Source organism: Mustelus asterias, chromosome 6 (genome assembly GCF_964213995.1).
Source record: "Mustelus asterias chromosome 6, sMusAst1.hap1.1, whole genome shotgun sequence".
Classification (NCBI taxonomy): Eukaryota; Metazoa; Chordata; class Chondrichthyes; order Carcharhiniformes; family Triakidae; genus Mustelus; species Mustelus asterias.
In genome coordinates this window covers 12,292,406-12,307,664 of record NC_135806.1, presented here as the reverse complement: position 1 = coordinate 12,307,664, position 15,259 = coordinate 12,292,406, and the positions used below count along the sequence as shown (strand labels likewise).

General features: G+C 46.6%; 1 protein-coding gene across 1 annotated transcript in view; it reads left to right on the top strand.

Moving 5' to 3' along the window:
• Window positions 1-15,259, top strand: part of LOC144494770 (phospholipid-transporting ATPase ABCA1-like) — a 159,262-nt gene that overhangs the window by 71,125 nt on the left and 72,878 nt on the right. The window contains exons 7-10 of the mRNA XM_078214083.1: window positions 3,794-3,985; window positions 5,799-5,888; window positions 13,789-14,026; window positions 14,828-14,967. Coding sequence (XP_078070209.1) covers window positions 3,794-3,985; window positions 5,799-5,888; window positions 13,789-14,026; window positions 14,828-14,967 — 660 coding nt within the window. The remainder of the gene's footprint in view (window positions 1-3,793; window positions 3,986-5,798; window positions 5,889-13,788; window positions 14,027-14,827; window positions 14,968-15,259) is intronic.

The window sequence follows — 15,259 nt, the reverse complement described above, 5'->3', positions numbered from 1 at the left end:
GGAGTTAAAGTAGGGATCACCAATGATTTTTGATTTGATTTGATTGGATTTATTATTGTCACATGTATTAACATACAGTGAAAAGTATTGTTTCTTGCGCGCTATACAGACAAAACATACCATTCATAGAGAAGGAAATGAGAGAGTGCAGAATGTAGTGTTACAATCATAGCTAGGGTGTGGAGAAAGATCAACTTAATGCAAGGTAAGTCCATTCAAAAGTCTGACAGCAGCAAGGAAGAAGCTGTTCTTGAGTCGGTTGGTACGTGACATCAGACTTTTGTATCTTTTTTCCGAAGGAAGAAGATGGAAGAGAGAATGTCCGGGGTGCATGGGGTCCTTAATTATGCTGGTTGTTTTGCCAAGGCAGCGGGAAGTGTAGACAGAGTCAATGGATGGGAGGCTGGTTTGCGTGATGGATTGGGCTTCATTCACGACCTTTTGTAGTTCCTTGCAGTCTTGGACAGAGCAGGAGCCATACCAAGCTGTGATACAACCAGAAAGAGTGCTTTCTATGGTGCATCTGCAAAAGTTGGTGAGAGTCGTAGCTGACATGCCAAATTTCCTTAGTCTTCTGAGAAAGTAGATCTACATTAATATAGGCTTGAGGGGCTGAATGGCCTACTCCTGTTTATTAAACTTGATGGTAGCTATAAGGTGGAGATGCTGGTGTTGGACTGGGGTGGGCACAGTAAGAAGTCTCACAACACCAGGTTAAAGTCCAACAGGTTTACTTGGAATCACAAGCTTTCGGAGCGCTGCTCCTTCATCAGGTGAGTGAAGGAGCAGCGCTCTGAAAGCTTGTGATTCCAAATAAACCTGTTGGTCTTTAACCTGGTGTTGTGAGACTTCTTACTATAAAACTTGAAAAAGTGTAACTGATAATTCTGTTTCACTTATCCCCGCATCCTCTAACCCTGCTTCACCCATCTTGAATTAAAATCAATTGGAATAGATATGTAAATATTAGTATCTGTGATCATTGTTCACTGTATAATCCTGTTTCTGCTTTCTTACCATGCTGCAACCAAATTCATTCACTTATAGAGATGATAGCTCTGACTTCATGGAATCATTGAATCCATACAGTGCAGAAGGAGGCCATTCAGCCCATCCAGCCTGCACCAACAACAATCCCACTCAGGCCCTATCCCCGTAACCCCACGTATTTACCCTGCTGATCTCTCTGACACTAAGGAGCAAATTAACATGGCCAATCAATCCCCGAACCCGCACATCTTTAGCCTGTGGGAGGAAACTGGTGGGACACGGAACATGAAAAGGTCCTTTGACCTCGGGCGGGGTTTTCCGATTTTGGGGCGAGCGCAGCCAGAAAATCCCACGGAGCCATTGGAACAAAGCCGATAGCGAGGGAGCCTGATCATCTCACCTTGCCATGGGTAATATCTAAGACCCAGTCGTGAGTTTGGATATTTTTTGTGAAGCTTTTGATACCTTTTGGATAACATTGTGTATAATGAAGTAGGTCAGAGGTTAGATATTTTCTGTGTCTATATATATATAGATATATGAAATAAATATGAGATTATAACTACCTAGAATAAGCTGCTTCCATTCAAATCACTTGTATCATTTTCCTTCTTCGAGATTTACTTCACCATGTGACAGTTCTAAAATTTTTTTCATGGGATGTGAGTGTTGATGGGAAGGTCGATACTTATTGCCCCTCCTTATTTGCTCTTAGAAAGGCAATGGTGCGTTGCCTTCTGAAGTAACTGCAGCTCATGAAGGGACTCCCACAGTGCTGCTAGTTTTCTAACATACCTTTAAGGGATAACAGCATGCTATCACTGAAAGGGAAGTGTGTCACGCGATCAAGTCTCAGTTTTATTTGGTCTTTGAGCAGAGCACACGGCTAACAGGCCAAAGTGAAACCGAGATTGGATAACGTGACACACTTCCCTTCGAATGATTGCATGCTGTTATCCCTTAAATGCATAATGCAGCAGTTGGTTGAGGAGTTTGACCAAGCGCTGATAAAGGAATATTTCCAAATCAGGATGTAGCGTGACTTGGGAAGGAACTTACACATAGTGTTCCAATGATTCTGCTGTCCTAGGCAACATTGGATGTGGGTTTGGGAGGTGGAAATGTTGCAGATATGCCCGTGTAAATAGGCTATGAATTGAACTCTCTTTTCACTATCCTTTAATGAAACAAGAGAAAGGGTTTACATTTCTATAGTGTCTTTCACAACCTCAAAACACCATGAAGCACCATTCAGCCACTCATTTAGGGGCAGCACGGTGGTACAGTGGTTAGCACTGTTGCCTCACAGCACCAGGGACCTTGGTTCAATTCTGGCGTCGGGTCACTGTTTGTGTGGAGTCTGCACATTCTCCCCGTGTCTGCGTGGGTTTCCTCCGGGTGTTCCGGTTTCCTCCCGCAGTCCAAAGATGTGCAGGTTAGGTGGGGTGACTATGCTAAATTGCCCCTTAGTGTCCCAAAATGTGTAGGTTAGATGGATTAGGGATAAGAGGATATGGGAGGTGGATTTGAGTCCAGGAGAGATCAGCCATGATCAGATTGAATGGCAGAGCAGGCTCGAAGGGCTGAATTTGCTTACTTCTGCTCCTAATTCCTATGTTCATATTAGCCAAGGTAAATGGGTGAGGTTACAGAGATAGGGTGGAGGAAAGGGCCTGGGTAGGTTACTCTATCAGAGAGAGTCGGTACAGACATGATTTGGCCTCCTTCTGCATTGTAGGGATTCTATGATTCTCCTATGAATTCAGTGTGTATTTTATACAGGCATGTCAACTATTTGGACAGACATAAACAGTACAGTAAGAAGTCTCACAACACCAGGTTAAACACTCACCTGATGAAGGAGTAGCGCTCTGAAAGCTCGTGACTGCAAATAAACCTGTTGGACTTTAACCTGGTGTTATGAGACTTCTTACTGTGCCCACTCCAGTCCAATGCCGACATCTCCACCTCATAAACAGTATAACTACTGGTTAAAAGTCTTTGACATTCTGCCACCCCATGTGATACATGGTGGTCGATTAATTCTATTTTGTATTCACATTGCTATCAAAAAGGCTGTGGTTGTGTCAGGTAATCTCCAGTGTAATGGATGGGGATGAATCTGTGCTTGGATTGGTTTGGAGTTTTATGTGTATCTCTTCAAAATGACATTGCTGTTATCTAATTTTCAAGGTTAAGGTAACAGTTATACAGTGCTGGAACTAGTGTTCATGATCTGTGGTATGATTCCAGCCACTTGATGAGGTTATAGTAACCTTGCAACTAACACATTGCACTATATAGTTTACGTAATCATTACGTTTTAAAACCTGACCCAGTGGAACTTGCTTCAAGTGTTGCTGTTGGACTTTGCAAATTGTGTAAGGCTAAATTCTGGGTTGGTATTATTTATAGCACAATACATTTTGACATGAAAGTAATTTTTATTGGGCTGTTCATTTAGGCATTACAGCTTTAGAAAATGACTTTTTCTTTGTTTTGTGTAAGGATATTAAGAGATATGGAGCTAAGGCAGGTTAATAGAATCGAGGCTCAGATTAACTGTGATCTGACTGAATCGTGGTGCAGCTTCAAAGGCTGGTGGGCCCCCACTCCTGTTCGTAATAATAATTTTAGTTTACTTATTGTTAAACCTATTTTTAATCTTGATTAACTTTGGCTTAACTCATTTTATTACACAGAGCACTTATCGCAATTCCACTGTAAAGGCACTAAACACAAGGTCACTAAATATGTCTCTGCACCTCCAACATGGCAAACAGTAATGTCATTCTCATTTCAGATCATTACAGAGGGGCAAGGATTACAGCTCAAGGACCTCTGCAATGGCCCAAAACTGGAGGACTTTGTCATCATTGGAAATCGCTCCACAGCCACTTACGCTCAATCTCTCATTTGCACTCTGCCTGATGCAGAACTGAAGAAAGTCGAGCGAGCATTCTTTTCCAATCTGGATATTCTAAAGTTAACTCAAGTAAGTTAAGTCATTGAATCAGTTCGTCACGGTGCATGGCAAAATACGTCGGACATTATGGACAGGAGCAATTGGGCTTGGGACTCTCGGGTCATTAATGCATTGAAGAAGACCATTCAGCCCATCACGTCCATCCTACTTCACACTGGAACAATGCAGTCAGTCACATTACCCTGCTCTGTTGCCCATAGCCCGACAAGTTTATTTCCCCCAAACGCCCATCCAGTTCCCATTGTCTCCACCATCCTCGGAGGTAGCGAGTTCCAGATCATTATCACCCGCTAAATAGCTTTTCCTCACATCACTCCTGCATCACCCATCCAAAACATTAACTCTATGTTCCATAGTCCTTGTACCAACATCTCATTCTTTTATCCCCCTTATTGAAATCTGTCATTATCTCATACACCTCTATCAAACCTTCGCTCCAAGGAGGAGTTTCTCCAAACTTGCAGTTAAAATTCCTTGGCCAGAAGAGTTCTCCGGCCGTTCACACCGGCGGGATTCTCCAGTCCTGCCGGCAGCGTACCCCCGCCCGTGGGTTTCCCACCAGCATGGGGTGCTGTCAGTGGGAATTCCCATGGACAGCAGCGGGACCGGAAAATCCCGGTACTGGTAAACAACGCGCCACCTCCCACCAACGGGAAACACGGGGCCGGGAGGCCGGAGAATCTTGCCCCTCACCTTTGGGCCAATTCTGCTAGATCTCCTCCGCATCCGCTCAAAGTTGCTCACATCCTTCCTAAAACAGTGCTGACCGGAACTGGATGTAATACTCCTCAGGCAGCATCTGTGGAGAGAGAATTATGGAGTTAACCTTTCAAGTCAATGATCTTTCATCCAGTTCTGTCTGACCTGCTGAATGGTTTCAGACATTCTCCCTTGTTGATCTTAATAAATACCGTCTTATCACCCATGTCCAGATCTCAAGAATGATTTTAAAATTATATTACTTACAAGAAATATGACGTGTCCCCAACCACAGCCATTCATCAATCAGATGCTGAAGCATTAAGTTCTGTCTGGTAACACTGTACGTGATGATCCAGCAGACCATGAACATTACCCGTTCCATCATGTTTCCTCCGAATTATCACGCAGTTACATCTGTTACCATATTCAAAAGTCAAAACCAGAATTGTTCTTTTCTGAAAGGAAAACTGTAGAAAGTAGTAAATCATTAGTTTTGTATTCTTCTCATAACTCAAGCTCATTTAAGTGTCAGCCTATCCCTGCTTGTGAATGTGGCCAATTTTGTTTCTTGTCCAAGCATGAAGCAAGGCGATGCTTTTAAGCAATGTCACTGGGCAGAAGATCCATGGGATTGGGTGTAATCTTTTTACATTAGCCTGATATTACTGTCTGCTGACTTCAGTGGAGAGTAAAATTGGCTGAGGTGTAAGAAACAGTATCACACTTAAGCCTCAAATTAAAAATCATCCAGTATGAGGCAGCAGATTTTTGTGTGTGGGGGTGTGTTTATGTGTCTGTGTGTTTTGTGTGTGTGTGTGTTTGTAGATGCGTGTGCGTTTCTGTGTGTTTGTGGGGATGTGTGTTTGCAGGTGGGTGGCTGTATGTGTGTGGGAGATGTGCGTTTGTGCGTGTCCATCTGTGTGTGCAAGTGCGTGTGTGTGTTTTTGTAGGCGTGAGTTTATGTTTGGGTGCATGTGCAGTGGAGTGTGTGTATGTGTGTTTATAGATGTGTGTTTGTGTGTGTGCATATGTGTTGTGTGTGTGTGTGTTTTTGTAGGTGTGTCTGGGTATGTGTGTGTGCATTTGCTTTGTTACATAATTTTCTGTCCATGTTTTACAGAAAGGATTGACGACTAATCCTAGTGCAGCAATAGAAGTAACTGAAGCCATGGATATTGTGCTGCAAAACCTCATCATTCTTGCTAAAGAGGTATAACGACCGTTTAATGTTGAATTAATAACTGGGAAGTGATGTTAGATGGTGCCTGGGAGATCAGAACCTGGTTTCCAAAGGTCAATGCTTTTACTCATTAGCCTCAGTTTGCCCGGAATCCTGAGTCTTTTCCAAACGTGTGGCATAGCTAATCAGTACACTTCACAGGTTCTCAATGCCTCCTTCACCTTATGTGTGAACTTCACAAGTAGTTAATGACAGCGCAGGCATTGCTGAAGGGTGGAATATTTTCCCATATTCAATTCAATGGGGTGGCACGATGGCACAGTGGTTAGCACTGCTGCCTCACAGCGCCAGGGACCCTGGTTCAATTCTGGCCTTGGGTCACTGTCTGCATGTAATTTGCACATTCTCCCCATGTCTGTGTGGGTCTCCTCTAGGTGCTCCGGTTTCCTCCCACAGTCCAAAGATATGCAGGTTAGGTTGATTGGCCATGCTAAATTGCCCCTTAGTGTCAGGGGTATTTGGCAGAGTAAACACGTGGGGTTATGGGGAGAGGGTCTGGGTGGGATTGTTGTCGGTGCAGACTCAGTGGGCCGAATGGCCTCCTTCTGCCCTGTAGGGATTCTATGAAGCCCAAGAATTAGCATCAAGCACTCCAAGTCAGTCATTGACAGTTGCTGACTAAAGCACCTTGTTGCGCTGCCCTTAAACAATGTAACCCAATCTCAGAAGAGTATGACCTACTACTAGACATGTTGCCATCCCTCAGAATAGTAAGTGTCACTGAACAAAACTTCCAAGCCAGCGCCTGATAATGATTGCTCTGTACTGTGGACTCACATGGCTATTAGGAACTGTGTAGACATTGCACAAAGTAGCTCCACACTAATTGTTTACTGCACAGAGAGCAATAAATCAAATAAACCTAGGTACCAACCGAGTGCAGTTGCTTCCTTGCGAGCACATCATTCCTGTCAGTTTAGTTTATACAGTAAGAAGTCTAACAACACCAGGTTAAAGTCCAACAGGTTTATTTGGTAGCAAAAGCCACTAGCTTTCGGAACGCTGTTCCTTCGTCAGGTGGGTGGGAGTTCTGATCACAAACAGGGCACAAAGACACAAACTCAATTTACATGAATAATGAAACTTGATGTCTGTGTCGATATGCGCGATCTTCTTGGAGATCCTCTCCACTTGGAGCCGGCAGTTTGCGGTGTCGATGGTAGTCATGATGTGGAGATGCCGGCGTTGGACTGGGGTGAACACAGTAAGAAGTCTGTAACAACACCAGGTTAAAGTCCAACAGTTTACTTTATAACAGGAAAGATCCAGGGGTGAAAAAGGAGCTTGCAGGTGCCTGCCATGGCTCAGCTGGTAGTTCTCTTGCCTCTGAATCAGGTGATTGTGGGTTTAAGTCCCACCCTAGTGACAAAGAGCGCAAAGCTGCAGGCTCCAAGTGCTGGTAAATGGGATTAGGTGGGAGGTCAGGTGCATCTCACGTGCCGTTGCAGACTCGATGAGCTGAAGGACCTCTTCTGCACTGTATGATTCTCTGATTCATACAGTGATGGCACGGTGGCACAGTGGTTAGCACTGCTGGCACAGTGGTTAGCACTGCTGGCACAGTGGTTAGCACTGCTGGCTCACAGCGTCAGGGTTCAATTCCGGCCTCGGGTCACTGTCTATATGGAGTTTGCACATTCTCCCCATGTCTGCATGGGTTTCCTCCAGGTGCTCCGGTTTCCTTTCACAATCTAAAGATGTGCGGGTTAGGTTGATTGGCCATGCTAAATTGACCCTAATGTCAGGGGATTAGCAAGGTAAATATGTGGGGCTACGGGGATAGGGCCTGGGTGGGATTATGGTCGGTGCAGACTCGATGGGCCGAATGGCCTCCTTCAGCACTGTAGGGAGTCTATGATTCTATCTAGCTGTCAGGAGTGCGATGGGGTTGGTTTATTGCTTTTAGCAAACTTTTTTCTGGTATTGTTGCTGTTCTCTACAGTGGAGACCAGGTAACTCAGTAAACTCAGAGGCTCTCTTCAATTATATCCTTAAAGTGGACATGTGTGAGTTCAAAAACTGAGTGGGCAACTGGTGCCTGCAAGGCCAGCTCGATTAGAGTTTGTTTGTATGTCGGTGCTGAAAATAATGATTTGCTTTGTCAAGGAGAAACACAAATAGACTTGTGAAAAAATCAACACTGTCAGAAAGACTGCTTTAGTGCAGACTAAAGGCACAAAATGGAAGCCTGATTACCATGTACAAATGGGGGTAAATAGCTGTAACATGGCAGGTGTTAACTTGTACCTTGATTTGCAGGCTTGGATTTGCCACACAAGCTATTATTACATTGAATTTCCCTGTGTGTAAAGCAGAGAATCAGGCCATTCCGTCCATCTGGTCCATGCCAATGTTTGTTATCACATGAGCTTTTCACAATCTTATCACAACTCTCTTTTTCTAAGCCTTTCAGCCTAGTCTTTTCTCCCTCTTGTGTTTATCTGGATACCTCTCACACTCATGTGGATTACTGAGTTTCGAATTCGCAGTATTCTCTGAGATAATAGGTTCCTTCTGAATTCCCTACTGGATTTATTAGTAAGTAACTTGCACCTAGTGTTCGTCTCCCTCCTCAAGTGGAAACATCTTTGCAACCGGCACGGTGGCACAGTGGTTAGCACTGCTGCTGTGAGCACCAGGGACCCGGGTTCGATTCCAGCCCTGTGTCACTGTCTGTGGAGTTTGCGTGTTCTCCCCGTGTCTGTGTGGGTTTCCTCCAGGTGCTCCAGTTTCCTCCCTCAGTCCAAAGATGTGTGGGTTAGATGGATTGGCCATGGTAAATTTCCCTTTAGTGTCCAAAGATGTGCGGGTTAGGTGGATTAGGGACATAGAAATTTGAAACGGGAGTAGGCAATTCAGACCTTCAAGCCAGCTCCGCCATTTAACACGATCATGGCTGATCTTATCCTTGTCTCAACTCCACTTTCCTGCCTCGAAGGCCTGAATTGCCTACTCTCATTTCAAATTTCTATGTCCCTAATCCACCTAACCCGCACATCTTTGGACACTAAAGGGCAATTTAGCATGGCCAATCCATCTAACCCACACATCTTTGGACTGTGGGAGGAAACTGGAGCACCCGGAGGAAACCCACACAGACACGGGGAGAACGTGCAAACTCCATACAGACCGTCACCCAAGGCTCCCATCGCCCTTTATCCCACTTCTCATCAGAAACACATCTATCTCTTTCTTGAATCTGTTGATTGATTCTGCCTCCACTGCACTCTGGGGCAGTGAGTTCCACAGATTCACAACCCTCTGAGAGAAGGAGTGGTTCCTCATCTCAGTTTTGAACCTACCTCCTCTCTCTTTATATCGGGGTTATGGGGCTAGGGCAAAATGCTCTTTCAGAGAGGTGGTGCAGACCCGATGGGCCAAATGGCCTCCTTCGCACTGTACAAATTCTACATCTACCAATCAAAGCCTTTCACGGTGTCACTGCTCAGGAGGGCATTTGTTGATAATCCCTAATTACCGTTGAGTTACCCTTGGGTGACTTGGTAGGACACTTCAGAGGGGAATGAAGAGCAGGCAACAATGCTGCGGGTGTGTAGTTTCTTTGTATGTACTTTGACATGCCGTCCTGATGTGGTACAGAAGGCTACATTCGGTCACATCTGCAGTTATCCTTTGTGCGATCCTCTGGAATATGAATAGTGGCAACCGTTCAAGGAGCTCCCTTCCCTGGGACGCGAGATTACTAAATGCACAAACGAACCGCGGAGGAGTCCTTTGTCAAATGAACTGTAGTAACCCCGTTCTTCGTGAGAGACTCGGGCCACCCGAGTTTAGTGGTGGTTTCATGTTTCGCAGTGTGGTCTAACATCCTCTTTTCCGGTTTGAGTCAGAGCAGCCCACTAAGAACATGCATGCTAGACTGTTTGCACAACTTGCAGCAGGATTGTGATATATGCTTTTTTAAAAAAAGGTATAGGCTTTGCTTCGGTCTCACATTACAGAAATAGGTTCACATGTAAACAGTGTCAAGTTTCAGAACTTTTACTGTTACAGCACTCAGGCCTGCCTTTGTCTGTCAGATATAATTGGAATCATGTGATAGCCAACTTGCTGACGTGGCCAAGTCATTCCAGTACACCCTGCTCTGGGAAACTTGCATTTGTCTTGGACTGTAGCCAAATAGACCAGATAACCACACTTCTTGTCTTCATGAGTAGAGAGGCATGGACTCCCTGCTGACCAAAACAGTTCAAGAGGCAAGGTGGCACAGTGGTTAGCAGTGCTGCCTCACAGCGTCGGTGACCCGGGTTCCATCCGGCCTCGGGGGACTGTCTTGTATGGAGTGATGAACAAAGCATCGTAGCTGTGAGGGACAGCTCGGTGGATAGGATATTAGGATGTGGATAGGCTGGAAAATTGGGCGGGGATCCTGGATTCAGGATTCAATCCTGGACCGGGGAGCGGCGCGAGTTTGGAGGGCCGAAGGGCCTGTTCCTGTGCTGTATTGTTCTTTGTTCTTTGTTTGTTTGAGTTTCCACGTTCTTCCCGTGGCTCCGTGGGTTTCCTCTGGGTGCTCCGGTTTTCTCCCACAGTCCCAAGATGTGTAGGTTAGGTGGATTGGTCATGCTAAATTGCCCCTCAGTGTCCCATGAGCTGCAGATTGGGTGGATTGGCCATGCTAGATTGCCCCTTAGTGTCCCAAGATGTGCAGGTTAGGTGGATTAGCAGGATGAATACGTGGGGTTTTGGGGATAGGGCCTGGCAGGGATGCTCTATCAGAAAGTCGGTGCAGACTCGATGGACTGAATGGCCTCCTTCTGCACTGTATGATTCCATGGGAAATGCTGTAAAACACTCAGCAGGCCAGACAGCATCTGTGGGGATGAGAAGCGGCGTTATGCTTTCAGCTTAAATACCTAAAGCATTAACTCTGCTTTTCAACCCACACTTGCTGCCTGACCCGCTGGGTGCTTTCCGATCTACAGAAAGCACAGACTGCCATCTAGCAGCCGTGTTAGATGTGGACGCGAACCCCGTAATGGCTGCTAAATCTTGCAAGATTGCCAAAACGGGATTTGCATCGGTGAGATCTTGGTTTGTGATCTTCCCTGTGCCCCCATCCCCGCCGGTGTTGTGATCATTTCCATGAATTTTAATAAATTAACATATATTACTGGCCTTGATGCTGTAATGCCCACCACGTCTTATCCTCCCACCCAGTCAGTGTGACACCATGCCAACGCAAATCACGACTGGTTTTCAAATGCAGAAACCAGTCATGGTGACCAGACAGGGAGCATGGAGGTGAAGTATGTCCCCCTGAGTGGTGGGGGACATTGCCTTGATACCCTGGAAATGCCACCTGGCAGTGCCAGGGCTGGGAATTCTGGGGAGCGCCATTGGAGGGGAGTTCCCTGATGTGTGCTGTGGGCGGGGAAGAGGGGAGAGCCCCAATGTCTGTGAGCGGTAGGGTTGGGGGGCGGGGAGGCAATAGGGCCCTAATCCCTCCGGGGGGGGGGGGGGGGGGGGCGGTTGGGAAGGAGACAGCTCCGATGCCTCCGAGTGGGGAGGGAGAGCCTGATGTTGGCATTGCTGTGGAGGTGCCCCAATGCTTGGTGCGGCAGTGGGGTCCCGATTTCCTTGATGGAAGGGGGGCATTTATTCAAGACGAGCACCCCAATCTCGGGATTCCTGGTTCTGCCCCTCCCAGCTGATGGCGAGGATCTCGTTTCCACGTTTAAAATGCACAGAGTTGTTCAACAGGGCGAGAAAAGTTGCCCATGCAGCCTGTGAGCTTCACATTGCTTTTCCTGCCTGAGCCAACACTATGTACTTTTGGGAAAATCCCTCTTGAGTTGAACTGCAGTTTGCTGATGTTGAAGACATCTTTAATACTGTGCACAATTCACAGTTGCCTGTCTTTCATATACCCTGAGAGTCAGCCAGTTGCTTGGCTCTGTATAAATGCACCTGCAATGGAATACGAGAGCCTGTTGTGTTCTCCTATTTGCTGAAGATTTATAGAATGACAGAATGATTACAGCTCCGAGGGAGGCCATTCAGCCCGTTGTGTCTGTGCAGGCTCTCGATTAAGCAGTGCACCTGGTGCGATTCCCCTGCCTTCTCCCCATAGCCCTGCACATTCTTCCCTTTCAAATAATAATCCAATTCCCTTTTGAGTGCCTCAATTGTACCTGCCTCCACCACATTCACGGCCAGTGTATTCCAGATCTCAACCACTCATAGAATCTCTGCAGTGCATTCGTCCGATTGAGTCTGCACCATCTACAATCCCACCCTGACCCTATTCCCGCAACCCCCTGTCTTTATCCTGCAAATGCCCCTGACACGAAGGGGCAATTTAGCACGGTCAATCAACCTAACCTGCACATCTTTGGACTCGCTGCGTGAAAAAGCTTTTCCTCGTGTCGCCATTGCTTCTTTTGACAATGACTTTGAATCTGCGTCCCACTCATTCACAAGCCTAGTCCACTCTGGGCAATCCCTATTTTCAGTCTCCTGCCGCGGGTGTTCCCTCTTGCCTGCAGGCTAGGTGGCCAGTTACCATGTGTGAGGCTGGCGTACAAAATGCTAATGAGCTCCTGAGTCACGACCTCCCTCATGCCCCGATCTTGCCTGCTTCTTCGGCCATTTTGGAACTCACCTGCAGCCTCTTTGCCTCATTCCATAAATATCAGGGCCAGAGAGAGTGTTACAGTGAGAGGTCCCCTAGCTCTGTTTTCGTAATGAATTGGCACCTGACCAATGGTTCAGTTATTGCCTCCAAGTTTTGCTGTGTTAAGAGAGAAACGTTATTTTGCGATAGAAGTGAGCAACCTAACATTTGAAGCCAGTGGCAGAGAGGAAAACCTGTTTGATATAGAAAGTAGAAGATAGGAGCAGGAGGAGGCCATTTGGCCCTTCGAGCCTGCTCTGCCATTCATCACAATCATGGCTGATCGTCCAACTCAATAGCCTAATCCTGTTTTCTCCCCATTAACTTTGATCCCATTCGCCCCAAGTGCTATGTCATCAGCGCATCCCATCACCACAATCCTCCGAAACGTAAACATTTTGGGTGGGATTTTACGGGCTTGCTCGTCCCGAAACCATAAAATCCTGCCCGAGGTCAATGGACCGTTCCATTGTCCACCCCTCACCCGTGCCAATTCCCATGATGGTTGGGACGGTAAAGTTCCGGCCTTCATTTCGTTATCTACCATTCCAACAAATCTCCCATTCATAAAAGGACCAGTAGGGGAGGTTCTGGAACTCCAGCACAGATGCATTTACACACAACCAGGCAGCCGATGGCTGCCAGGATATATTTAAATGACAATAATTAAAGTAATACAAAGGTGCAGCATATGTCAGACAGGCTCACAAGGAACAAGTGTGCTAGTGTCTCAAGCAATGTTTCTGCTAAGCAGTGCATGTGCCTGGCCACATAGTTATAGAGTCCCTACAATGCAGAAGAGGCCATTCAGTGGTTAGCACTGCTGCCTCACAGCACCAGGGACCACGGTTCAATTCCAGCCTTGGGTCACTGTCTGTGTGGAGTTTGCACATTCTCCCCGTGTCTGTGTGGGTTTCCTCCGGGTGCTCTGGTTTCCTCCCACAGTCCAAAGATGCACGGGTTAGGTTGATTGACCATGATCAATTGACCTTTAGTGGCAGGGGGATTAACAGGTAAATGTGTGGGGATACGGGAACAAGGCCTGGGTGGGATTGTGGTCGGTGTAGATTCGATGGGCCGAATGGCCTCCAAATGGCACTGCAGGTATTCTATGATTGAAAGTAGTCTTGTCTACAGAAAAGCAAGACCATTTCTTGTTCTCCAGTTCAGAGGGTGAGCTAGGTACCAGAGAGGCACCTGGGTAGTAACACACATTGTTTTCTGATCCCACAGTTGACAGAAGTGAAGAGTTGGAGTGACATGAGACGCGAGGTGATGCTGCTATCCAACGACAACATGACCGGATCTCCACAGGAGTTCTACCAGGCCGTGTCAAGGATCGTGTGCGGTCACCCTGAAGGCGGAGGCTTAAAAATCAAATCCCTGAATTGGTACGAGGACAACAATTACAAGTACCTTCTGGGTAAAAACAGCACGGACGAGGAGGACGCACAGTATGACAATTCAACAAGTGAGTGTCCGCACTTGGCTGTCACCATGCACATTAAACCGTGTACTTTCACAAATAGTGACCAATGTCGCAGACTGGATTTGGATGCAAAAGTCTTATAAAGTTTAAAAGTTTATTTATTACTGTCACACGTAGGCTTACATTAACACTGCAATGAAGTTACTGTGAAAATCCCCTAGTCACCATATTCTGGCGCCTGTTTGGGTACACTGAGGGAGAATTTAGCATGGACAATGCACCTAACCAACACGTCTCCCAGACTGTGGGAGGAAACCGGAGCACCTGGAGGAAACCCACGCAGACACGGGGAGAACATGCAAACTCCACACAGACAGTGACCCAAGCCTGAATCGAACCCGGGTCCCTGGCGCTGTGAGGCAGCAGTGCTAACCACTGTGCCGCCGTGCTGCCCATATTGCCGGAAAATTGGACATGCTATCAAAGCCATTTGTCTTGCAATCATTGGGACGTAGACGAAAGTGTGAAATTTCAAAGGGAGCAACAATTTTTCCACAAAAGCGTGGGGCCAATAGTTCCCTGGTGCACTCTCCATGGTATTACCTCAGCCAGTCAGCGTCGACCTGCCAACCAATCAGCACCCTCTTCTCTCCGGCTGCATAAATTGGTGCACTCTTTGACATTCTCGCGTTGCTGAGGTCAAGGGTCATGAAGGCCTTCGGCAGATGCAGGGGTTGTTATCAATGTTTTCTTTCTGTTTCACTCATATGTCTTCAGCAAGGAAAAAAAATACTTAGCTAGTTCGTGGATCTTTTAAAGTAAAATATTTGCTTCCCTTTCAAGCGCCGTACTGCAACGATCTGATGAGGAATTTGGAATCCAACCCCATTTCTAAGATGATCTGGAGAGCCATGAAGCCACTGCTGGTCGGCAAAGTTCTGTACACGCCTGATACTCCCGTGACCCGGAGAATCGTTAAAGAGGTGAGTTTTCCTTGTCGGCAGGCCAAGGTAACCGGGAACACATTCCTCCTTTTTCCCAATCCACACCACGTCCATCCGCTGCCCCATCCCATTTACTTCCTTTGCACCATATATCCTCTCATAAGTAGAGGGCTTGGCCAGTCTTCGTAACTCCCTGATCAAACTCAGCTGGACCTTGCAATTGCGAGTGATGATTCACCCAGTGACTCCAAATTACTGCCCCCCCTAGCTTGGATGAGAAGGAGCGTCAGCCATGAATTTGATGTGACCTCCTTTGCTCTCAGCAGTGTTA